The 26,053-nt window shown below is 41.3% G+C and overlaps 1 protein-coding gene and 1 long non-coding RNA gene across 3 annotated transcripts; one reads left to right on the forward strand and one right to left on the reverse strand.

The window, feature by feature from the left end:
- Positions 1-109: 109 nt before the first annotated feature.
- CRELD2 (cysteine rich with EGF like domains 2) lies at positions 110-13,277 on the forward strand. Its single transcript, XM_055807723.1, has 10 exons — positions 110-434; positions 1,456-1,538; positions 2,467-2,577; positions 4,977-5,068; positions 6,112-6,288; positions 7,458-7,556; positions 9,214-9,291; positions 10,102-10,197; positions 11,056-11,196; positions 12,709-13,277. The coding sequence occupies exons 1-10, from the start codon at positions 282-284 to the stop codon at positions 12,765-12,767; spliced, it is 1,089 nt and encodes a 362-aa protein (XP_055663698.1). The 5' UTR covers positions 110-281; the 3' UTR covers positions 12,768-13,277.
- Positions 10,207-23,299, reverse strand: LOC129784719 (uncharacterized). Of its 2 annotated transcripts, none has more exons than XR_008747733.1 (3): positions 23,186-23,299; positions 21,556-21,647; positions 10,207-10,829 (listed from the first exon to the last, which is right to left on the reverse strand). It is a non-coding gene; the product is annotated as an uncharacterized LOC129784719 (long non-coding RNA). The 2 variants fall into 2 exon arrangements; XR_008747734.1 differs by having other exon boundaries at positions 22,974-23,295.
- Positions 23,300-26,053: the final 2,754 nt, after the last annotated feature.

A 26,053-nucleotide genomic window follows, 5' to 3' on the forward strand; every position in this document is an offset into this window, starting at 1 on the left:
CCACGCCCCCTGCGCGGCTCCCGGCGCACGCGGGGGGCTCCGATTGGTCCGGAGCGTGGCGGGCGCCGATTGGGCCACGTCCCTGCTCTCCCCCGCCGCCGCCAACGCGCGCCTGCGGCCGGGGCGTGCGCGGGGCAGACGCGGAAATCTGAATGGGGCTCGCGGGCCGGTCGCTACGGGGGCCGGGGCGGGGCGAGCGCGCTGCGCGCGGCCGGCGCTGACGCGGGCTCGGTGCGGCGGCTGGGGCGGCCCCGCTCCGCGTCCCCGGGGCTCCCCTCGCCATGAGGCCGGGCCCCGTGTCTCGCCCGGGCCGGGCGTCCCTGTGGCTGGCGCTCTGCGCTGCCCTGTTGACGCTGCCGCCCGCCCTGGGCGCTGGCGAGCGGCGGCGCCTGGCGTGCTCCACCTGCCGGGGCATCGTGGACAGGTTCAACCAGGTGGGCTGCGGGGCCGCGGGGGGGCGGCGGCGGCCGGGCCGTGGGGCAGGGGGGCGGCAGGGGGGGTCTCGCCGGCAGCCCGAGGCGCGGCGGCAGCGGTGCAGGCCGCTCGGCGCCCGCCGCTCTGAGGGGCTGCCCGTCGGGCGCGGTGCGGGTCTGCGGCCCCCGGGGCTGCCCGGCGTTACGCCCCGCAGCTCGGAGCCCCGCGCCCGGACTCGGGGAGCGCTTCCGCCGGGTGCCCGGTCAGCGGCAGCAGCGCTTGGCCAGGCTGACGGGCGGCAGCGGTCCGCGCCCGGCTCCGGTAACGGCTGCAGCCGCTGGGCCGCGGAGCCGGTTGGGCTTTGCTGCCGGCGATGGCTCGGTGCCGGGGCTGGCTGTGCGGGCGGCGGCCCCCGGAGATTCCGCGTCCGCTGGCAGCGGCCCTGCGCCGTGGCAGTGCGGGCTGTGTCGGCAGCGAGGGGCGGCCTCGGCTTGTCTCCGGTGCTCTGACGTGCCTTGGGTGTGCGCTCGCTGCTGTAGGCTGCTGGGCCGCTTGACGTGCAGCGGGTGGCTTTTGTAAGGTGCGATGGTTCCACAGGTACTGACTGTGACTTGGGGAAGTTGTGTCGATCGTGGTGAATTACAGTTGTGCGTTGAAGTTACAACACGGTGAAATTTGGGCAAAGTGCTGTCAAAACAGAAGTAGAGGTGCTGTTCAACTGATGAACAAAGTTCCTGAGAACTTAAAGAAGGGTGTAAAGTTTTGTTCGTGTATGGTGCCCGACATAAGTGGAGACTGTAACAAGGCCTTGTTCATGCATTATGAAAATTCAGTCCTGTTATGCTGTAACATATGCTTTCTCACTTCTCATGTTGTTACTAGCTGTTTCTTTCACTTAACAGTTTGATCAGTAGCATCAGAGCTTTACCAAAGTTTCTGCGTGGCACTTTTCACAACTTTTGTATAAACCTTTACTATTGCCCTTAATTTTTGAGAAACAAACTCTGCAACTTACGCTCTTTTTGTACTTTTCATTTGTAGGGATTAGCAGATACAGCTAAAAAGAACTTTGGTGGTGGGAACACTGCTTGGGAAGAGAAGACACTGTCGAAGTATGAGTCCAGGTGAGCTATCTCAGTGCATCTCATTCAGCTATGTTTTATGTCCACTGCATTACTTGAGTGTACCGGTGTTTGTCTGGACTTAAATATTGAATGTTGCAGCTAAAGTTTCACATGTCCAAGCCTTAAATTCTTATTGCTTAAAAGGTAACATTACATTATAACGTAAAGATTACAGTAAAGACTGAAGCCTCCTTATTACTGCCTTTATTTGCCTTGTTTGTGAAAGCAACAAAAGTAAATACCAACATTGGTCGCAATAGGTTTTTTTCTGTTTACCTATTAAAACCCTAAAATTGTTATTTCAAATAATGGTCAATAGTTAATCAATAGTCATAAAAGGTGTGGAGCATTGCAATAGTTGTTTTAGAATTAAAGCAGTATCTGCTCCCTAGAGTTGTCACTATTTCAGTGCCAAACAGAAAACTAGAAAAGGTGCAGATTACAGTACTCTTGTATACATGTTTGATTACCAAGCAAAGTGATCTAATATCTTTCTTCCAAATTTCAAATTCACTTTTTAATATTAATTGGAGCATTGAGGTGTAAGGGTGCGATTTCTAAACTTGGGTTAGTGAGCTTCATGGGCTTGTATCAAGTATGGACAATACGTGAAATGTATCATTGAACTTAAGAGAAAAATACTGCACTCAAAATTAGCCAGAAAGCTAAAAATCTGTCGGTCTACAATCTGCAGACATAATAAATGCAAGCAAGCCAAAGTGGTTCTTGTGGACATCCTTCTAATTTTTCTGCTTGAAGTGATGTTCATTAGTTCTTTATTCTGATACTTGCTTTGTTTTGGGATTAATTCAGAACACACAGTAAACTGATAAAGTATCTAGGCTTCTGGAAGTCTAGCATCTCTGTCATGTCTTGAGTGGTGTCAAATGTTTAAGTTAAACTTACGGTTTGCATTCTCCACTTGCAGCGAAATTCGTCTTGTAGAGATCATAGAGAACCTGTGCGACAGTAGTAACTTTGAATGTAATAACATGGTAGAAGAGCATGAAGAATATATAGAGAAATGGTGGTTCAAACTGTAAGTATCAAATCTTTTTGTGGAGATCTTTGTGTGGGTAAAGTTATCGAAGAGGATGAACAATTAATGTTAAATCTTGTGCCTGAACAATAGCACTAGGGGTGATTCTGCATTGTCCTTCAGGAGTTGCCATTGAGTGCAGGTAGGTTCAGGCTGACTTCTAATAGCATGTGCTGCTGTATTGTGTACTTTTTTGTTTTCAGTTCTGGAAGTGTTACACCAAAACATCCAGTCTTGCTTCTCCTATACTGTCTACTCAGTTACCACTGGGGTTTTGAGGCAAACTAATACTGGAAAGTTTGAGGTTTACTTTTTTGTTTTCCTTTGTCATAAAACTGCAAGGGATTCTCAGGTTCTTGTGGGTTTTTTGTTTGTTTGCTTTTTTTTCTGAAACATTATTTTGTTCTCCTGGCAATCAAAGAAATAGTTGCTTCTAATAAGTCTAGAACTCAAAACTCTTGAGGATGGTAGTGTAGCAGCTGACTTTTCTATTTTCTAAGCTAGCCTGTGATTTCTGTTACAGCTAAGCTTTTTATGTACTGTTATAATTAGCGAAAGGATGGCATTGTAGAATTTAGATCTCTTAAGATCTTTTTTTTTTCCAATTTCAAATCATGTTTCTTCTAAGTATTTTTTTTTTAACTACTTTAGACTGTCAGCATTCCCAATCAGCTGGAATTCAATAGAGTAAACAGCCATTATAACATTTCATAACTGGATAGGGAATTTTGATAACTCACTTTGCTCTTAATGACTGCTTTATTGCTTTTTATATCCTTTTACCTAACTATACAGGATTGTGTATACTTTATTCTGCTCCCTTCAATTGGCATGTTAGACTAGCATAGAATAGAATACTTCAGTTGGAAGCGATCATTTAGTCCAACTGCCTGATCATTTTAGGGCTGACCAAAAGTTAAAGCATGTTGTTAAGGGCATTGTCCAAGTGCCTTTTAAACACTGACAGGCTTGGGACATCAACTATGCCTAGGGAGGCTGTTCCACTGTCTGACCAGCCTCTCAGTAAAGAAATGCTTCCTAGTGTCCAGTCTGAACCTCCCTTGGTACAGCTTTGAACCGTTCCCATGTGTCCTATCACTGGATACCAGGGAGAAGGGATCAGGACCTGCTTCTCCACTCCTCGGGAAGCTGCAGAGAGGAATGAGGTTGCCCCTCAGCCTCCTTTTCCAAACTAGACAAGCCCAAAGTCCTTAGCTGCTCTTTATAGGACATGCCTTCCAGAAAGGCAAGCTGTGCAACCCAGAGTCTTAAATTTGCAGAATGAGAAAGAAATGAGTCTTAAAGTGGAGAATTTGACAAAGTAGACTTCCTAAAATAAACAAAACCATTCATAAAATGCATTGGGTTTTTTGATAGTTTCTGTATTTAATAGATCTTTTGAGTGCAGTTGATTAACTTTGCCTTCTGTCCTTTAACCTGTGATACCTGAATGTCATTCTGTTTCCGTGGTAGTTTCCAAAGAATTTTCTTTGTCTGTGAATACCTTTTGATGCCTTTTCACAAGGTGTTACGTTACATGTGGTACCCAGTAAATTTACTTTTCAGGGCCTAAGCTTTGGAGTCAATATAGCCAGATGTAATAGTTTGGAAAGAGAAGCTGTACGCGCCTCGGGAATTGCTGAAGACTTCTGTTGGGCTACAGAGTATCTAAGCCTTTGACTTCAGCATCAGTGTGATGCTGAGATCTGTCCATTGTTGTTTAGAACTGTAGTAGTCCTCATGCTTGCTTGCAAAATAATACCTAGCGAATTCATTGTTAATTGGGGGTGTGTGTGCTAGTGCTAGAGTAGCACATAACTAACTTCTTAATGTTAAAAAATAGCCTTCTAAAATAATACTTGAGTTATGCTAAAAATAAGAGGAGAATTTAACAGGCAGCTGTCATCAGTTTGACAGTAATTTGAGCAAACATTAATATGGTTCCTGGGTTATCTTCTGCACAGTTGAGACAAAGATGCAGCAGTTATCTTTAAGAGGAAGGAGTAAACAAGACTGTAAACTATATATATAACCTTCCCTAAAAATTGGGTGTTAAAATACAAAAAGGTGTTGTGTACCTATCAAGACGAATTGATTTTATTGGTTGCTCTTATTTCACATCTTTCCTAAACTTAATCTATAAAATTTGAGTATGTTAATCGTATTGTAGTAGTTTAAAAGGTAAATTCATCCCATATTGGAGGACGACTTCTAGAAAATGGTTCCTGAAATAAGATCATCTTCAGAATAGAAAATAAATAGAGAGATAGAAAAGATACGTTTGTAATTTGTCATGTGTGATAGACTAATCTACTGGATTGTGTAGGTTCAGTTGCACTGGTTGGCTTTTAAAGAATCTTTGTTCTTTTTATTGATAAATTGATGTCTTTCATATACAGAAAGAAGAAGTATCCTGATTTGTTTAAGTGGTTTTGCATAGAAACAATAGAAGTTTGCTGTCCTGCTGGAACTTATGGACCAGATTGCCTCGGTAATTTTTCTTTTGAAAAATACAGTAGCAGATAACGTTCTTTTTGCCTGTTTCAGTCTTTCATAACATGGACAAATACATGAAGTATTGGTGTTTTGCATGAGATACCAGGTACTGTGTAGTATGTACCTGCCAGCTGCCTGATAGTTAGGTAGCTGCCTTGCGAGCATCCTGCCTGGAGAGTAGTTTTCTGGGCATGAAATACTGTACAAAGTTATCAAGGGTTACTTTCATGTGCAGAATCCATCTGATCTGATGCTCACATCCACATCTGACCCATGCTTGGAGCCTCTCTGTGACATCAAGTTTATTGTTTAGGTGGCCTTTCAGAAGCTATTTAGACAACAGTCCTTGACCAGTTTCAAGAGTAGAATGGCCAAAATGCTGTTGGGGATTAAATGAAGAAATTCACAGCTGAGGATTAGTTAAAAAAGCAATGGGAAAAATTGGATAAAAGCAGGTGGGAGGCAATTAGGTGAAACTAAGGTCTTTGATGCAAAAATAGTAAAGGAGGTATTTTGACCCCTGAAGTTTGTACAATTTATAAATCTCTAAACCCTTGCACCTTATTAGAGATTGGCTTTGGCCTCTTATATTGTTAAAAATTAAGTGCCAATTCCTGGTATTAATCTAAATGATTGCTAGTAGTTTTTTTCCAACTGTAGTGTGAACATCCTCAGTAATCCAGAATAAATAAAGATACTAACTTTAGCCAGGAAGCTAGGAAAATAGATAAAATTCTAAGCTATGGTGTTTACACAAAATTAAATTTATAGCTAAACTTCCCTGGAGATTGTTTTGAGTTACTCTTATACTTGAATGCATTACTGAGCATTCCTTGTGGCAAACCCTTCAGTTGCTCTCAAAGGAAAAAAGATGTTGGAAATTACATCCTGGTTTTGTGTGACTGCTTGTTTGGTTTTGTTTTGTTTTGTTTACATTTTACTGCCTCTGAAGAGGGAGGGATTTCAGGTGCTTGTGGCTGAGAATAGGAAGTAATTTCCTTTAACATCTGATTTTAAAGTATTTTTGATGCTTTTTAGCTTGTCGTGGTGGATCAGAAAGACCTTGCCATGGAAATGGCCACTGTGATGGTGATGGTACCAGAGGTGGAGATGGCTCATGTAGCTGTAACAAGGAGTACACTGGAGACTTTTGTTTGGACTGTTCTAATGGTTACTTCAGTTCCTTGAGAAACGAGACGCATTCTGTTTGTACAGGTAACAGTTTTTGACAGGTGCTTAGATCTTTGCCTTCCTTCTTCATTTTTTGTAAACAAAACTAGAAAGAATTGAAACTGACAAATGTGAAAACAAAAAAGTTACAGTTTTGTTACTCAGCTTTAACCAGAAACGACATGTCAGTTTGGTGAAATTCTAAGGTTTTGCTAAGTCATCTGTCCAGACTGCCTTCACGCACACCACTCCACCCCCCACACCCCAATACCCCCCTCCTTTAAATTGAGAAGCGGAATTCATCTATGTCATGAGGGAGGGAGAGCAAGCTTTGTCCCCGCCCGTAGCCCCCAAGTATTATACAAAAATAATGAGCTAGAATCGCTGCATAGGGGACTACTTTGAAAGCTAGCTTTTCCTCATGTCTTAGATAAGCTTAACTGGATGGAGTAAATGGGCATGGAAACAGCCGAATTGTACTATGGACTATGTAGATTTTTTGAAACGAGTCAGGTTCTAGGAGAAAACTTTTTAAGTTAGGCAGATTTGCTTCTGGTTTTAGATCTTGAATGAGATTCTGCAGCAGCTAAATCCATGGGGTCTGATAAGATTGTTTTTCGACACAATCTGTGTTGGCTTTTTGGCTGTATGATTCTGTATGATTTATTTTATATTACAATCTATAACATGCATATATTATATTTGTGTGTTGCTTATGCATGTAATTTTTATATAGATATGTATATATAAATATGCATATGCAACTGGATTTCTAGTATGTTTCCTTCTGAAATTCTTCAGATTAGTATTATTTCACACATTGCGCTTGTGGTTAGTGGCAGATGAAGTAGCCTGAGGATTTGCTAGGTGGGAGTGTGGAGTCTCATGTAGTTCTAGTCACTAGAGTTTCATGGCACTGTTTTAAGTGGTGCAGATGACTGTAATTGCCAGGTTTGGCTTTCTGGCTTTTTTTTGGGGGGTGTGTGAGTTGGGATTGTTTTGGGTTTTTTGGTTGCTTTTAGGATAGAGTTGCGTTTTTGTAAATGATACCTCCATCACATCAAGATTTAATCTTGTTAGTGGGGAGGGTCAAGCTGCTAAAATAAGATAGCTTCCAGAAGATACTAAATAGGGTTTTCTTTGAGAATTTGTGTGCCCAAACTTGCCTTGGAATCTCTCAGCAAAACTCAGATTGTAGTTTTCTCTTACCTCAGCCTGCCACACTGCCTGTAAAACTTGTACTGGTTCAAGTAACAAGGACTGCCAGGACTGTAAAGAAGGCTGGATTAAAAATGAAGAAGCAGCTTGTGTGGGTGAGTAATGTTTGGTAGACTTCAAACAGGTTTTGTAGCAATGTTATCTAGTGAGACTAGATGACCTCACATTGACTTTTACTGTATTTTATGGAAGTGTTCTGTCAGTTTAGATTTTTATAGATCATAGTCTCTCTTTTCCTAACTTGTTTCATGTTGCAGGAAAGCAGTATTTCATCCCCACTGATTGCCTGGTGAATATAGTTGTCTTTATCAAACTGTTCACTGTGTTTCTTTTTAATTTAGTGGAGTACAGATAGCAGCAAATAGGTTGTTCCTTTTAAAACACATTTTTTGTGTTGATTTGAATGCTAAACAGTGCTCTGCTCTTGATTTTTAACTACTTTATCAACTACTGGAGGATTTCTCTCAGCTTATCTACATATTTTGTAGTAATTGCACAATTATCTTCAGATTACTCTATGTTTATAAATGCTCGGCCCTGCAAGAGTTCAAATATTTCACTAAAAGTCAGGCCCACTAACTCTTCCTATTACTGGAGGGAAATGCCAGGAGACATTAAGCTCAGTACTTCCATTATTTTCTTACCTGTTTCTAACTTAGCATTTCTCTTGGTTTATGAGGTATATGTGAAACACGTAAGGAAAAACCCATTAATAAAAATAGTCCCAATGCAGGAATGCACTACGGGAAGAGTAACACATTCTGTCTGACTGGTTGAATGGGACCCATTAAAGACCCTTAACATGATGTCTGGGAACAGTATCTTAGAAGTTATGTGAACACTGCTTCTTAAAAGTGATAATGAGAACTAGGACTTGAATTGCAGCTCCTGTGGTACTTGCTTAGGCAGCTGCTGAACACTTCTAAGAGCATTTTTAAGATGATCTAGTATTGTCTTCTATGCAGCTGTTTTTTTTCCAAACCATTGCAATTGACAAAGTATAAATTGGTTCAGTAATTAGTACGTATTATGTCTGCAGCAGCATGATGAAATAGATAGCAAGGAGACTGAAATAGCCTTTCTCTGTCTGACTTTTAGTTTTGAATACTGTTGTGCCTTTTCCTTGAAATGACAAGACTGGCATATTTTAACTTCCCAGGTAAAACTGGTTTTCAGCTTGACTGGTCCTAACCGTAACCTGGCGTTCTCTCCAATTTGCTTTGTGTTGAAAAGTAAACAGTGTATGTGTATACATTTGTGTAACTTTTTTAATACTTAAAAAAGATCCATAGTTTGGTAATACAGGAGTAGAGAAATCAACAGTATTCCATAAGAGGAGTCTGTCTGCTTGTTTGTTATGCTATTTGTATAAAAAGCATAAATGCATGCAAAACACTGACTTGAAAATGACAAGGATGGGCAGGTATTCTGGAAGTTTTATTTAATTTGAACTCTTGAGTTTCTGGTATGTCTGTTACTGTCATCACAAAATATCTTCTGAGGATCAGTTTTGATTTGTTAATGTAAGTTGAAGCTGAACAAAATGGTGTATGTTACCATGTTACTCATGTGTCTGACGTGTTGCATATCTGATTCTGAATTCACTGTAACAATTACTCTCATTGCAGTCAGTTGAAGTTTATAGCTTCTGGGGACCAGTTCTTAAGAGATCTCAGAGCAAAGTTCTGAAGTATTAATCTGGCTATTTAATCGTGACTACTATTTTAAGTAACATCACTTTTTATCTTTCAGATTTAGATGAGTGTGCTACTTCTCCTTGCAAAGATCACCAGTACTGTTTGAACACAGATGGATCTTTCTCATGCAAAGGTTTCTTTTTAATCTGCTATTGCACTTTATCATCTAGAATCCTAATGTAATGCTAGAAAGGGCATGATACCAGGCTTTTAGTATAGTGTGGTCCAGTCCTGACTGGGCATGGGGAGGATGAGGCTTTGGACCTATTTTATGAGGAAAGCAAGAGATTTCTGGGTATTTCTACTCTGCTCTTGTGGCACCCCACCTGGAGCACTGTGCTCAGCTCTGGGACCCCCCCAGAATAACGAAGACATGGACTTGCTTCTATGGGACTGGAGGAGGACCACAAAGATGATTGGGGGCTGAAACATCTCTCCTACAAGGACAGGCTGAGAGAGCTGAGGTTGTTTAGCCTAGAGAAGAGAAGGCTTCAGGGACTATAGCAGCCTTCCAGTACCTAAAGGGGGCCTACAGGAGGGGTGGGGAGGGACTCTTTGTTGGAGTGTGTAGTGACAGTAGGACAAGGGATAACTGTTTTAAGCTGAAAGAAGGTAGATTTAGATTAGATATTAGGAAGAAATTCTTTACTGTGAGGTGATACAGACATACTTTACAGGTGAGACACTGGAGCAGGTTGCCCAGAGAAGCTGTGGCTGCCCCATCCCTGGAAGTGTTCAGCCCAGGTTGGATGGGGCTTTGAGCAGCCTGGTCTAGTGGAAGGTGTCCTTGCCCATGGCAGGGCGGTTAAAACTAGGCAGGCTTTGTCCTTTCCCACCTAAACCATTCTGTGATTCCTTGTGTGGCTAAGATGACTGACTTTAAGTGTGGTACTTTAAGCAGCAGATACCAGAATTTTTATACTTAAATTTTTTTTATCTTTAGCGTGTGATGCCAGCTGTGTAGGTTGCACAGGGGAAGGTTCTGACAAGTGTAAGACCTGCGCATCTGGATACATGAAGGAAGATGAAAAGTGTACAGGTTGGTGGATTTGGCAGTACATGGTAGAACACCAGTTGGCTCACTTTTGGTTAGCCACGCTTGGGAGCTGTTAAGTACATGCATGTTTGTCTGCTCCAGTTTTCAAGCCTATCAAAATGAACCCAGTCATTTTGGTATTAGCAGCAATGACTTGCTTTATAACTTCCTTTATATTATTGAGCTAATAGGCATGACAGGGCTTAAAGGTGAAACACTCCTACAAAAGGAACAAAGTATTTTATAGCAGATTCAGGAAACAAATACACGAGTCTCTTGTCGGTTATCTACTACTTCATTAGAAGTGTGCATCTGTATTTATTTTGTAACAGAAAGGCAGGAGCATAATGTAGCTTCTGTTGCCTTCCTGTTAATTCATTAATGTCTGTTCAAACGATACTAATTCATAATGATTTTTTATGTGAAGTGATAGTAAAAAGAGTGAAATTAGAGTTTCTTTCTGGGGAAGATCAGAAGGTACGCACAATCTGAAGTAGCTGTTAACTCTGATGTAGTATTTATAGACTCCCTTCCCTTTACTTGTACTTTGATGGCATCAATAGAAAATGGCTGTGGGAACTCTTCAGTAGGTTAAGACAAGTACCGTTGCTTAATTCATTTCTCCACATAGGGGCCTGCAAAACATAAAAAAACAGTAGTATCTGAATAAATTTGAAGCACAGTCTAAATCATGAAGAACCATAACAGATTATTTTAACAAAAGTTAAATCTGTTGAAGCAGTGTTCTGCTCCTCGGTGTTTGTTATATTTGAATAGAATTTTGTTTATATGACTGAATACAAGTAAGTTTTATAACAAGATAACAGCAGTGGACTCTTTCTTTCCCTATCCTGTCTCTAGATATAGATGAATGTAGCCTTCCTGAAAAGGTCTGTGTGAAAGAGAATCAAGACTGTGTTAATACTTCAGGTAGTTACAAGTGTGTATGTTCAGAAGGGTTTGAAGATAAGGACGGAACGTGTGTTCAAACTGTAAAAACAGGCAAGTGGCTTTTCAATGACAGATTTTTTGAAAAACAGTCTGTATTGACAACTTGGAGCTGTATTTCTGTCAAAGGGTCTAGTTGCATGTAAACTCTCCTGTATAATTCCTGATCTTTCTACTGCTGTGGTCTATGTCAAGTAGTTTGTGGTGTAGGCCACATTCTGACATGCACGCTTTCTTGCTTAAAGATAGTGGAATCTTTAAATGTCTGTCTTGTTCATGTGTTGGTATTTTTTTACTTACGGTTGTGTTTGCAAGTCACTGAAGTGTCTAGCTTCATTACATGAAGTGAACTAGCAGATTACTGCGATGACAAAAAGGACGTCTTCCTCCTCCCCACCTTTTTTTCCTTTATTGTTAATTGTAATGGCTCAAGAGTTTATCTGATTGCATGCCAGCTGCTTCAACTCACTGAAATCTCAGAAGATTAAGCAGAACTTTTTGCTGGATGAATGAGCTGAATTTATTTGTTTTGTGATCCCGTAAGTGGCAGAGCTGGTGTGAAGGTGAATATGGAGAAGACATCTATCTTTCAGTAGTAGGGATCCATTTTGCTTGACTTAATCTATATCTTCAGTCAAGAAATTCATGTGTAATTTGCTCTAGGATGTATGACACATTATGGGCAGAGTTATGTTCATTAGTGTTTCATTACTCTTGTCAAGGCTTTTTTTTTATAATTCCAAAGTGGAAGACAGGATTATTTTGCAGTAAAGGTTGTAGGAGAATACATGAGAGATGCTCAATTTCATACCTTTTATTTTCTTTCTACTTCTTAGTTTGTTTGGGTTTTTCTGTGTCCCCCCCAAGACTGCTTTTTCCATCTTGTACTAGTAAGTTGTAAAGATCTGTGTAGCATTGCTACTCAAGGCCATTCAGTTCAGACCTTACACTTTCAGTACTCATTGTTAGTAGTTCTTTAAAATCAGTTCCATGCTTTTCCTGTGCAGGTGCTCACGCAGTTACTATGATTTTTTTTAAATGTGGCCTGACATTTTATGATAATAACAGCAAAATGAGAAGTTGACAAATTGGCTTGGCTTTTTCCTTAGGTTAATGCTTTTGCTGATATAATAAAATTGCTCAGCTTTTTTAAAGGCACTTTTAACATCTGAACTGAGTAGTTTGCACTATAGAAAACAATTCTGAGTAATACTTGCTTTTTGTTTTTAAATACCAGAATTTCTTTTGATAGGTCATGTGAAAAGGAGGAAGGTCACTGTGAATAGCTGAAAACAAAAGCTTAGAATAGAAACAGCTATGCTGCTTTTTTCTTCCACTAACAATGTCGTTCCAGTTTATTTGAAATGTTTTGTTTGCATCTAGAAAAAAAGAAAAAAAAAAACCCACACAAAACCAATAAGCTTATAGACTAGGAGAATGGTTTCATTGCTTCTCTAGTCTTGATAAATATGTTGATTTGGGTTTCTGTTTAAAAATTTCCTAATGTCAAAAGTTATGTTGTATAATAATACATTTGTATTTTAATTATGATACTTAATTTCACAGGAGAGGAAGTACAGAGTGGAATAACTGAGCCATCACCTACTGGACATGATGACTTATGATCTGCATTCAGAATGAAAAGACATTCCTATCTAAAGTTCTAAATTATTGGACTAAGCCTCTGCTAGCTGACGTACTGTGGAAATGGTATTAAATATGCAGGTTGCCATTAAGATTTTGTTTTTTAAATGGTGATAAACTGCTCTTTAAGCTGCATTTCTTTATTCTCAAATGGCACTTTTTATATAATTCTTCAAGAACAATACTCTAGATGGGTTGGTACAAAATTTGAATTAACATAACACTGTTCCCAGCAATTGCAAACAAATTGCAGGCCTCTCCTTCTAGTGCCTACTGAAAACTATCATCAGTTGGAAGGACTTAGTTGCACTTCATAAATCAAGAAAAATTTAGACTCAAGTTTGTTGTTTCTTGACGTGAGAAATATTTCTTTAACTGAAATACAGCTTTCAGAAACTGTCAAAGGGAATCTCTTTGGGGGGGAGGCACTGCTCCCTTAAATGAAATAGAATGCCTAATACTGCATTCAATAAAAGTTTATTTTGTTGGAATGTGCCTTAAAATTTTTTAAGGTGTTAGTACCTTGCTGGGTTGTGATGTCTGTTTTTCATTTAGGCAGTGGAAAAAAAAAAAAAAAGAAAAGAAAAAAAAAAGAACCTTGTAAGCACTGTATTTCAATGTAGCACTGAATTCCAGCACTCAGTTGTACTGGAATGTATATGGGGAGGGGAAAATAAAAAAGAAGAAAGAAAAACACAACAAACACACACTTTCCTCTGAAGAAAGAATTATGTCAAACTTGTCTTCCTACCTTTGGAAACTTATGTCTTTCTTGCAGATACTTGCATAAAGTACATGAATTATTTTATACAGTGATGAAAAGTAGGTTTGGCTAACACCTGTACTCGGTAGCTCCCAGATGTTACGCAAGTACGCTAGGACTGAGGGATACACGACTAACTACAGTCTGCTGCTGCATGTAATAGCTTCCTGTCTTTTTCAGAGCAAGCATACTATGATCAGTTTATTTTATCTCTTTTGCCATTTTAGAGGCAAAGATAATAAGCACAGCATAGACACAACTTCCTACATGTGGTCCCTAAGCTTAAAAGGCAGATAAAGAGCTAAAACTCTTATATTTTGCAGGCCCATCACAGCTGTAAATAAGCGAAGGACCCCCAGTACTTAGAAGTCTGACGGAAGTGAGTGAGGTTTGGAATACATTGCAATGCTGAATACAGGGAACAGAAGGTGGGATTGCAGAATACAGCTAAGAGCAGCATATTTTGGGCTTGGCTATGAAGAAATTAGAAACAGTATCCTGAGGTAAGGGGAAGTTTAAAAAAAAAAAAAAGGTATGAACAGGATTGACCTGTTGGGCAGTGCAGGCCAAAAACTTGTATACTACTGAAGACTTCTTTGTTCAGACTAAGTCACGGTTCAGTTTAGGGACAGCAATAGATACTTCTGTGAAAGGATTCCATTGGATTCTTATGTTAAAACCTGTCTAAGCTGATCTTGTGTGCTGTAGTTTAAATACCCAGAATTACTGAAGTATCTGTAACGATTTTCTTTATTTTCCTTCAGCTATTACATCTTATTGTTTCTTAATTTGCCAGTCTGAGAATGAAAACTTCATTGCTTTCTCAGCTGCAATTGCCAGAGATGGGACTGTGCCATGTATCTTGCAAGTTGTAGGGTAGGTGTTTTATTTAGTAAGTGCTAAATTAAAAGGAGGAAAAAGTAGGCAGTTTGGGGAGCGCAGGGAATACAGCTGGAGGATCTTTAGGGTTTTTTTAGTACATGTGTAGCCGGTTAGTAATAATAGGCTTTAAGGATCTTATAGGAGGGTAGTTTGTCATTGTCGCTCAGTCACTGACACTTAACTCCCTGGTGTTCCACATAATGGACAAAATGGTCCTTGTTAATAGTAATATGAAATGTCAGTTCTGTTTAAGAACTACCGTCAGCTCATGATCAGCAGAATTGTCTCTCAAGTACAAACTCTTCTATTAATGTTACAAACTTGAAATAATGTTTCCTCATATGAAGAAGAACTTGGTATTCTAAGCTCCCTTCAAGTTAGTTGGGAGTCAGAGGGATACCTGGTGAAGTTCTTAACTACACTGTGGAAGCATTTACTTTCCAGTTCCTCCCCACCCAAAGCTCTAGACAAAAAGCCCTAACTGAATCTGTTCTAGTTAAGCTCAACTCTGGGATGAAGCAATGAAAACAAAAACTTCAAGAGTTTGTTTTTTCTTTGGTGAGAGAGAGGAGAAACTCTTCCTAGTCTAACCTGCAAAAGCAATGAGAATAGTCCGCTGTAACTAAACTGTTGTTCGGTTCCAGAGAATAATGTTTTCAGCCTTTCATTACAACAGTAGAACCATTGTAGTGTTGTTTCCTAGGAAACATATGGATGTGGTACCTGGGTATTAGTAGTCACTAATATATTTTTCATCAATTCTCTGACATCAATTCCTGCCCCCCAGTTGTTAGTACCTGTTGCTCTGCGTTGAATCATTTTGAATAAACTTGCTAAGTCAGGGGCCCAGAAGGGTAAATTCAAATATTTAGAGCTTTCTCTGAAGGAATATTGACCTAGTTGCATAATTGATAAATACTTGACACTATGCTACTGCTTTATGCCTCTCAGTGCTGAGTTTCTAAGGAGTTAGTCCTCTCTCCTCTGGTTTTATTCTGTATCCTCATTTTACTGCTTCAGACTGTGATTACTAAGGTTGGAAATAAAAATTTTGATTTGATTTATTCCTCCCCACCACCAACCCCCAACCTTAAACTGGACTCTCGGCTGTTTTGGGTTTTGCCCCTCATAATCAGTGAGGGGGATGGGGGAGCAGGATTTAAACTGATTAGCAGAAACAGAGTGCATGCCAAGTACTTTGGGTTAACTAAACCAGTCCAGGGTAGGAACGCTTTCTACTGCATGTGTCAACAGCCTAGCGCTAAAAAAAAGCGAGCTGTTCCCATTAAATTTTTCATTACCTTGTAGGGAGATCTCGTTTTGTAGTATAAGACTTTGTACTTAGGGTTGCCTGGAATTACAGGTCTCATGTCCAATTATATGAATAGGTTAGTAAATACCTCAAGTGATATGAGAGATCCCACAAACAAGATTTATGCCTAAGTGAAGTATTGGTTAGGTACTTTGTCATAAATACCAAGGTAAACCTTGAACTTCCAGATTCACGCCTATTATTTTGTAAACTTCATACTGTGAGTGTCAACTAAAAATGGCATCCCTTTTGCTAGTTTGCCTTGCTACTTCTTTGGGGTTTCTTAACCTTAGACTAAGCACTTTTTGCAATGGGAAATGCAATGTTTTGGTACTCTCTAGCCACTTTAAGGGATAAGGTTATAGCTGTACTCCACAGAAGATCCAGGAACAAGCAAACCTACAGACCTGCTTGTTTCAATTAAAGCTCTAAAGAGTGCCAGTAAAGCACTCTCAAGTATGCCACATGTATACCAAAATCCTCCTGCGGTGTCTAAACTTAGGAATCAAAGCATGTGCTGAAATGTTTTTCATGTGAGTATTGGGATATAATACTGAATTTATTCTTTGGTGTGAATTCCCAGCATGTGTCTCATAGGCACGGAGTTCTATGCAAAGTGTAATACCATCCATTCACAAGTAGGGTAAAAGTAGTCTGTTTTGCAGAAAAACTTGATGAATTAGGTAATTCAGGAAGTCAGAGATCACCTGAAAGGCTTCAAATTCTCTCAGGAGATGTGCCAAAGTCCATAGGTTATAGACAAGATCAGGACAGAGGTCACTAGAACATGTGGGATATATTGTACAAACAGAACACTTTTTATGATTGACAAGGACTGATCATACATCATGCTAGTACGTATGGGAGAGGTACTCTTCAGTAAGGCAATTGTCTTTATTAGCCTTTGAACTGACATTTGAAGTTGAAAAAGCACCAAGAATGGTGAAAATCACCAAATCACATTTTGAATGTTAAGCTCCCAGTGCATACAGCATTACGTGCATGTTAATTCTTCTTGACAGAGTGCAACTTGTCTTTCAAGATGCTTTCAGACTATTCTTAATACAACGCAAAGTTAGCATTACAAATAATTCAAGACTGCCTTAACAAGTGACTAATTGAAAAGAATGCATGGGGAGAGACAAAAAAAAAATAAATATAAAAAAAAAACCTTTAAAAAAACCCCAAGCAGTTCTGGATCATACATTGCAGCAATACAAAACAGTTCTCCATAATGGTCCTAGCTGACCTGATACTCCTCCCTTTCCTTCCCTGGCTATCAGTCTGGCATGAGTTATTTTCTTAGATTGTAGTTTATCTGTTCTGAAAGGAAACTTCTGAGGTTATTCAAAGCAACTGTCTGCTTTTTTTTCCTTCCTTGGATCAAAATGGAAATTTTCTCATCTTTTTCAGCCATTTCACACCATATCTAACTTTCTGGTTTCAGTTCCAATATTAATCCAACACCATATCTAACTTTCTGGTTTCAGTTCCAATATTAATCCAAATATGATCTGCAGATAGAGCTCAAATGCATTTGCAAGGATTTTTTTTTCCTCAGATTTCTCTTAGAATTAAGATTATATTTCCCTTAGATTTTAATGGATGCTAATGTAGTAGTCTTTCTTTTGCACTAGTATTATTAGATTTTCTTTCTTAGAGTCATGGGATTGTTTACATTGGAAAAGACCTTTAAGATGATCAAGTCCAACCATCAACCCAGGACTGCCAAGTCCACTAACCGTGCCCCTAAGCACCACACCTACATGGTTTTTAAACACCTCCAGGGATGGCGATTCCACCACCTCCCTGGGCAGCATGTGCCAGTGCTTGACCACCTTTTCAGTGAAATTTGACCTGATGTCCAGTCTAACTTCCCCTGGCACAACTTGAGGCCATTTCCTCTTGTCCTATCGGGTTTTATCTGGGAGAAGAGACCCACCCCCACTTGCCTACAACCTCCTTTCAGGTAGCAGCAGAGAGCAATAAGATCCCCCCTGAGCCTCTTTTTCTCCAGGCTAAACAACCCCAGTTCTCTCACCCGCTCCTCATAAGACTTGCGCTCCAGACCCTCCACCAGCCTCATTGCCCATCTCTGGGCATACTCCACACCTCGATGTCTTTCTCAAAGTGAGGGGCCCAAACCTGAACACAGTTATTTGAGGTGTATATACTCACCAGTGCTGAGTATAAGTGGACAACAGCTTCCCTAGTCCTGCTGGCCACGCTCTTTCAGATACAAGCCTGGATGCTATTGTTCTTGGCCACCTGGGCACACGGCTGGCTCATGCTCAGCTGGCCATCAGCCAGCACCCCCAGGTCCTTTTCTGCCAGGCAGCTTTCCAGCCACTCCTCCCCAAGCCTGTAGCACTGCGTGGGGCTGGTGTGACCCAAGCGCAGGACCCGGCACTGAGCCTTGTTGAACCTCCTACCATTGGCCTCGGCCCATCGGCTCAGCCTGCCCAGACCCCTCTGCAGAGCCTCCTGCCCCCCAGCAGATCAACACTCCCCCCTCAACTTGGTGCTATCTGCAAACTGACTGAGGGTGCACTCGATCCCCTTGTCCAGATCATCGATAAAGACATTAAACAGGGCTGGTGCCAGCACAGAGCCCTGGAGAACACCACTTGTGACCAGCTGCCAGCGGGATGTGACTCCACTCACCACCACTCTTTGGGCTTAGCCATCCAGCCAGTTTTTAACCCAGCAGAGTATACCTGTCCAAGCCACGAGCAGACAGTTTCTCCAGGAGAATGCTGTGGGAAACAGTGTCAAAGGGTTTACTAAAGTCCAGGCAGACAGCATCCACAGCCTTTCCTTCATCCACTAGGCAGGTCATCTTGTCATAGAAGGAGATCAGGCTCATCAAGGAGGACCTGCTTTTCATAAACCCATGCTGGCTGACCCTGATGCCCTGGTTTTACCTGCATGTGCTGTGTGATGGCACTCAGGATGATCTGCTCCATACCCTTCCCTGGCATCAAGGTCAGGCTGACAGGCCTGGCGTTTCCCAGATCCTCCTTCCTGCACTTGTAGATTTCTTACTTGAAAGTACCTTTGAAATTGTATTTTTGTTGCATTAGAGCTCTTTTTATGTAGCCTTACTGTCTTCGTTTTAACTTTTTTTAAAATTATTTTTAAAGGTATCCAAGGTAATACTTATTCTTACAGGGCTGGAATAATAAAACTTAATTTCTAGTCTGCTGATTGTTCTGTGTTACACACACTGCTATATGTAAAGTAGTTGAAATGACGGGCATGTCCTTATTACCCTGTGTTTGTTGAATTTCTTGGGGGTGAGCAGGAGTCGCTGTTAATCCTGTTGAATTCAGACCTCTTAAACCTACAATCTGGAAGGCAGACGAATCTCCTGGGATAATCTGCTGGGAGGCGTAAGAAACCTAGACCTGGATTTATTTCTCCTGCTTTCTGAGAGGGCTCTAACCACTAGGTCAAATAACAACCAGATGTGCAAGGCTACACCTGGCCACACATCAAAAGAAACAAGTGAGGTCACACAAGTTTGTGTGTTCTTTTAGGTGTGTGGGGGCTTTTTTTGGTGGGTGTTTTTTTGGGAAATAGGTATCATCAGTAGATGGAACTTGCTGATTACATGCAATTTCTGTAAAAGGAATGAAAAGTTAGGCTCATTCGTGTCCTGGATGGGGGAGGTTTGAGAGGTGTTTTTGGCTAGGAGCACATATCTAGCTTGCTTGACTTTGGCTATCTAGAATGTAGACATCAAAGTCTGGCCCTTAGAACAGATTAGAGCTGTGGTTGGCACCTTGCTCATGCCTAGTAGGTGCTGGGCTCCTAGAGTGGAATCTAGAAGTCCAGACTGCAGAGAGCGTGATTACATAAATCTAAACTGTAATGTAAACCTAAATACATACTGTTTTACTCTGCTCCTGGCACACTGTGGTGTCCTGTGCCTTGAGCTAAGCGGGCCTGGCCTGGCCTAGCATCAGCCTGATTTGCTAGTATGGGGTTATGACCATGAGCTGCGAGTCCTGATCACATCAGCTGTGGTTGTCCACTGAAGTTGGACTGTAAGGAAGTTGGCGACCTGTCTCCTGAATGTGCCTGAGACCCAGTTAACTCTTTCACACTTATACTTGCTGCTGACAGAACTTATTCTGCCACTTGACCAAAACTGAGCTTTTCTACTGCCAAGAATGTAAGCAAAATGATTTTGAGACAAAATCGCAGAATGGTTGAGGACAGAATGTGCCTTCAGAGGTTGTCTAGTCCAACAACCCTGCTCAAAGCAGGGTCAGCTAGAGCAGGACCTTGTTGCTCAGGACCATGGTTACTTGGGGTTTGAGTATCTTCAGGAACAGACACTCAACGACCTTGCCTTCTTCATGTCCTCAGGAACTTCTTCCAATTGGTATGACTTTCCAAAGTTGATCACGAATGGCTTTGCAGTAGCCTGGGCTAGCCTCCACAGCACTCAATGGGTGCGTCCCATCAGGCCCCACGGGCTTGCGGTCTGTCCAGCTTGATTAAATGTTCCCTAATCTGATTCTCCTCCAGGTGAGTCTTCCTTGTTCCAGACATTCCCACAGGCCTGGGAATCCTGAAGGCAAATCCTACTAGTAATGACCAAAGCAAAGAAGCCATTGAGTACCTTGGCCTTTTCTGTGTCCTTTGTCACGTGGTCCCCCGCTCACAGCAGTGGCCTCATGGTTTCTGCCATCTTTCATTTGCTGCAGGCATGCCTGCAGCAGCCCTTGATGCTCTTCAGATTCCTTCCTGGTTCTACTGCAGGTGGGCTTTGGCTTTTTTGATCCCATCCCTTCATACTAAGACAGTGTCTGTATTCCTTCTGGGTCACTTGCCCCTGTTTCCACCTCACATGTTCCTTTTTACGTCCCGAGTTTAGTCAGGAACTCCTTGTTCATTCATGACAGCTTCCTGCCACCTTTGCTTGATTCTCAATGCGTCAGGATTGGAGAAGGCAATCACTGACAATCAACCAGCTGTCCTGGACCCTTCTGTCTGGGGCTGTCTGCCTTAGTTTCCCTTCCGAACAGATCCCTGAACAGGCCAAGGTCTACTCTCCTGACATCAAGGGTTATGATCCTGCTGTTGCTTTGATGGCAATACGGTATTTGGTTATACTAGTTGGTCTACTGCTGAGGTAAAAATATTCTCTACTTGATGATCCTTTTTTCTTGAATTTGACCCTCCTAATTTAGCTTTTGTCAGTAGGGAAACTGTAGGCTCTTTGGGGCTGAGGGTCATCTTTTTGGTTTGCTTTTGTTAAATAGAGTCATTCCCTAATCCTCATCCATTCCCCAGTTTGCATCACAGCATTCGATATGTAGGATCCACATCTACCACTGCATCCACTAGTGAAGGAACTGCTTGAGTAAGTAGCTAGAAAGTTGTGCAGCTAGGAGGAACATTCCTCTCTTGCTAAATTCTTCTGTGTTCACAGGGCACAGTAGGTCCAAGAGGGAAATAATTTTTTTTTAATTTTTTTTTTTAAAAGGAAAAAAGTAAAAAGTTGGATTTCATACTAGCTGTAAGATGAATGCTCAGGTTAAATTTGTTAATGTTGGAACAGTCATCTTTAAATACATCTTGGGGCTGCTATGTCAGTATTTCTAAGCATACCTGAGAAATTATGGATACTTTGATGATGGTACTTCAAGTTTTGCAAATACATAATGTCCACGTAGTATATAATTTTGGTGGACTATATATGCAATAACTGTATAAACCCAGTACTTTCTGTCCTCTTTTTGACAGATATCATACCTGTACTAAGGATATTTATAGTCCTTCAGGGAAAAAGAAAAGGTACCTTAAATTAAATCAGTTCTGCTTCACAATAATTTTTTCAGTGTCTTCGAGGAATCTGGTCTGGATCCTGTTATTCTTGCGCATTCTGTGTACCTGTAAGAAGTTAATTTCTAATTCAAAACAATACTGTTTTTCTTTAATATTTCTTATTGTTTTTTTAGAAAAAAGGCGCTTTTTTTAATAAAGGAGAAAGAGGAGGAGGAAGGAGGAACACACAGTTTAAAACAAAAAAAATAAGGTGACCTACATTTTTTTTTTTTTTCCCCTAGATAAAGAAGGCTGCCCCAAAAAGGGATGCGTGAATAAATTATTTAGTATTCTAACAGGAGAGACCTTGCGGGTCATCTCATTCTTCCCTTGCTAGTGTGGAATTATTCGCTCTATGCCATTTGGAAATGCAGTATCTAGTTATGAAATTGCTGAGGTAATGTCTTTTCCATCATTCCCTATTATTTTATCTATCAGAAGATATTGTCAGGTGCTCATTTGATAGTAATTCTGTTTAATGACTAGCACAATAAATAAAAACTCTCCTGAATGCAGGTGTATTCATGGCCTCATTTGAGGTACAGACATACAAGATGGTCCTATATAAGAACTTTGCCTTGTAAAAGGTGGAAGAGAAACAGATTCAGGGAACTGAGATTCCTCTTTGACATTTAACATAATATGCAGTTTTTCAGTCTGCTTTCGAATCACTTGGTTCCTGGACTAAGCAATGTCACATTTTCCAGCAGTGAAGCAAAGAGGTCCAGAAACTACCATTTAGAAAAGCAAAACAACAGCTGACATTTTCATATGAAGTGCAGTTATGTAAAGGAAATGGGTAGCCATAACTCCTGGCAGCAACGAAACATGTAGTTTCAATACTAAGATCAATTGTGACTTGCTCTTGAGAAGTTCAAAATTCTTACTGTATGAGTGTGTCCCCTCAGTGGCTTTGTGACATACTTTAAGAAAGTTATTGTTTCATTTATTTATCAAGTAACAGCAAGGTCAGCTGTGGCTGCTCAGCATTGGCAAATAAAAAGCTCACACATCACTGGGAATGGAGAAGAGGGAATGAGCAGTTGTCGGGTGCAGGAAGCAGCCACCAGAAAGGGTTGGCATGGTAGCCGCCATCAGTGGCAATCTCTTGGAGCTCTTCAATAATTTTGCCCAAGAGCCTAGACTGAAGCACAAGCTTCTCCTTAGCAATCAGGTTAGGAAATAAAGAATTGTGTCTCCGCTGCATTTTTAATTTATTCATCTATACATCTAAATGCTTATGTTTATAAAGAAATACTTTTGTAGGTAGGTATGTATAGACCTATGTGCCATATATAGATTAATAAACACCTTTCAATTGAAGTACTTCGTAACTTTCTTTTTTCATTACACATTATAATATATGCAGTGATTAAAATAAATTCTTCCTACCTGATGTCAACTTCGCAACGAGAAATTTGATTTCAGTGTGAGCTGGATAAACTCTTCCCGTGAGCTCGCAAGGGAGAAAGATGAGTCATTAAGACACAAGCTGTTCTGTCTTTTAGGACGTAATTCTGTTATCAATTCATTGCACACTGTTCATGTTCAAAACAAACAGAGTGTCCCCGGAATAAGTTTTCTTTTATGTTAAAGCTCCTCACACAGATGGCGTTTGACAGGCTATTTGACAAGACAGGCATCCTAATGGGATGACAGCTCTGGAATTCCAGTTGTTTGGGGAAGAGAGCTGTGCGGCGGGCGTGGTGCGGTGTTGCTTCAGGCGCGCCCTTTGTAGATGATGAATTACTGCACAGCTGTTTGCCCCTGGCAGAGATGCACAGCTGTGCGGCGCTGCGATGGGGCTGTCCGCGGTGCGGCTCCCGTGGCTCGCGGCAGGTTCTGGCAGCGCCCGCCTGAAGCCGGCAGAGGGTACTCTTAACCTGCCGAGAAGCGGTTGGTGGCTGCTTCGGGAGCCCACGGTTTCCAACGCGGTTACAGTCCTGAGGGAAGCGGCCAAAACTGTGATCTCTTCATTTATACGGGCCGGATTGCGCGTAGGTAAAACTGATAAATAGGTCGTATGCTTCTTCGAATAACTCTTCTAGGCTGCGTTCTTTCCAAAAGCACAAACAACTAAGATCTTCTCAGTCATAGAAGATGTGGTCTTAGGGAACAGGAAAACTCAGGTTGGGAGGGACTTCAGGATGTCACCCATCCGACCGTCTGCTAAAGCGGGGTCAGCCACGAGATCTGAGTAGCTGCCTTACCCACTCTTGACAACCTCTAAGGATGGAGACTGCGCAACATCTTTTGGCAGCTGTCGTCGCAGTCAGAACATTTTTCTGTATATTCAGGCCAAACCTGTCTTGTTCCAGCTGATACCTGTTGTCTCTTGCCCTCCTGCCATACACTGCTGTGAATCCTTGACCTACTGTCTCTGCTCCTGCAGCCCAGGAGGTGGGTGGCCCTTGCTGCTGCCAGGGCGCCGCTGGCTCATGCTCTTGTCCCTGCCCGGCAGGGCCCCCAGGGCTTTTTCCACAGAGCTGCTCCCCAGCTGTCAGCTCCCAGCCTGTATCATTGCAAGGAGCTGTGCCTTCCCAAGTGCAGGCATTTGGGTTTGTCCTTGTTGAGGTTCATAAGGCTCCTGTCAGCCTACTTCTCCAGCTTGGATAGATCCAAATTTTCTATGAATTCTTACATTTACACATAATTTTCATTCAGATCAACAGTTCCACTACCTTTAATAGAACAAATTACATGTCTAAAGATTAAAAGTTTGTGTGCTTGTGGATCACAGATTTATAAATAAAGTTACTACAAGCAAAACTGAAAAATTAGGTTGTGGATTTCTAGCCTATTCAGCAAATCACAGAAGAACAGAATTTTATCTTTTCTTTGAAAAACATACTTAAAGAAGAAAAACTCTTGCTTATGTACCTCTTGTGTGATGTGTTAGTCAAAGTACAAGGCACGAATGCGCAGTTCACTGTACTTGACAGGATGTTGTAAACCTCATTATAAGCAGGACCTATATTTTTAAAAGGTTCGTAATCTTTCTCTAAAAACCATATATATTTGTGTTATTACTCACCTGTACAAACACAGTTTATTTTAAGCACAACTGTTGCTCCCTCACCAGTTTTCAGTCTTTCCCTCTGCCAGTCAGCTATATCACCAGTTGTTCCTATTGCCCACAGCTGTACGATTTCTGCAGATTAGAAGCAGAGCAATGAGGTGGCCAGGAACACCTGGAACCTCTTCAGGATTCTTGCTGTCACATCTGGAGCTCCTGAGATCATCTAAGAACTGAGACTAATCAAACCACTTTTATGATCAATTTGCAACCTGGTACCACCTGAACCAGATGAGTTTTAATGAAAGCAGATGAGTCATTAGGTGCAGCATATCTGTGTTTTGTACAAGACCCTTGACTTCACACTACAGCCAATTAAATTCTACCTCTTTCTTCCCAAAACCTTGTGGAAACGTACTGGGTCAGTATAAATGTATGGTTTTGTGAAGGTCACAGTCTAATATACTTCCCCTTTTATTTAATTTTTTAAGGTTTGATAGTTAGAAGAAGTAGGATATTAACAAGGAGGGAATTATGTACTGGAATATGTATAGACCAGACAGCATTCTTGTTTCCTGAAGAAAGTTGAGGTCAGTGTTCTGCTCCTTAGAACTCTTCTATTTTTCCAGCCATCATCACACTAAACATGCAATTTTATTTTTTTTGACTCTTCTTTGTAACTACCATGAAGACCATTCAAACGATACACTAGAAATGTCAAATATAATTAGAAATGTCATTTCAGTTTGGTATGAGGAATACACATTGCTTCAAGTGTAAAATCCTTGTGGTTTTGTTTTCTCTGTGTATATGTGGGTTTTATTCCACCTGGTGTGAGCACTCTTCAGAGAAAGTAAATCCATGCTAATATATGCAAGTACATCTTTATTCAGTAAAGTGTGTAAAGCTTAAATAGAAAGTACTCGATGCCAAACATATACATAGTCCTCTTCCCATAAAGTTAGTGGGATTTAAGCAGAGGTTTAACTGATTTGCTGAATCAAGTAGATCTACATGGCTGTGAGCTTGATGCTCTTCAAACAATAACACATACACTTTGTTTTAAGGTTATGAATATTCTCACTGTCTGTGACTGGTGCAGTTAAAATTTAATACACACGTGAGAGGGTTCGGCGCTGGCCTGGGGTGTTCAGGCAGTGCATTGTGCTATTGAAGAGAGAGACACCTGCATGATGGCTGAAATGTTTCAGTCTATGGCAGAGGTCACCGATGTATGGCCTAAGTGCCAAAGGTGGGGGAGAGGTAGATCCTGAATGTCACTCAGGTATAAAGAGCAGGGGCTACTGAGTCCTGACAAGACATTTGCTGCCTCTCCCAATTCTTTCTGAGTTCAGGACTCAGACGTTCTTGCCTCACAAAGAGGAGAAACCTTGATCGGCTGCATCATCCCTTTCAGAGGCTTTATTTCCTAGTTCCCACTGAGCTCCTTCCAGTG

The sequence above is a fragment of the Falco peregrinus genome, chromosome 6 (assembly GCF_023634155.1).
Source record: "Falco peregrinus isolate bFalPer1 chromosome 6, bFalPer1.pri, whole genome shotgun sequence".
Taxonomy (NCBI): domain Eukaryota; kingdom Metazoa; phylum Chordata; class Aves; order Falconiformes; family Falconidae; genus Falco; species Falco peregrinus.

What these genes read in the sequence shown, in the direction of transcription:
- CRELD2 (XM_055807723.1), top strand. Translation starts at nt 282, where the DNA reads ATGAGGCCGGGCCCCGTGTCTCGCCCGGGCCGGGCGTCCCTGTGGCTG. An exon ending in TCGTGGACAGGTTCAACCAG is followed by an intron (nt 435 to 1,455) that starts GTGGGCTGCGGG and finishes TTTCATTTGTAG; the next exon opens with GGATTAGCAGATACAGCTAA. An exon ending in GGAAGATGAAAAGTGTACAG is followed by an intron (nt 10,198 to 11,055) that starts GTTGGTGGATTT and finishes TCCTGTCTCTAG; the next exon opens with ATATAGATGAATGTAGCCTT.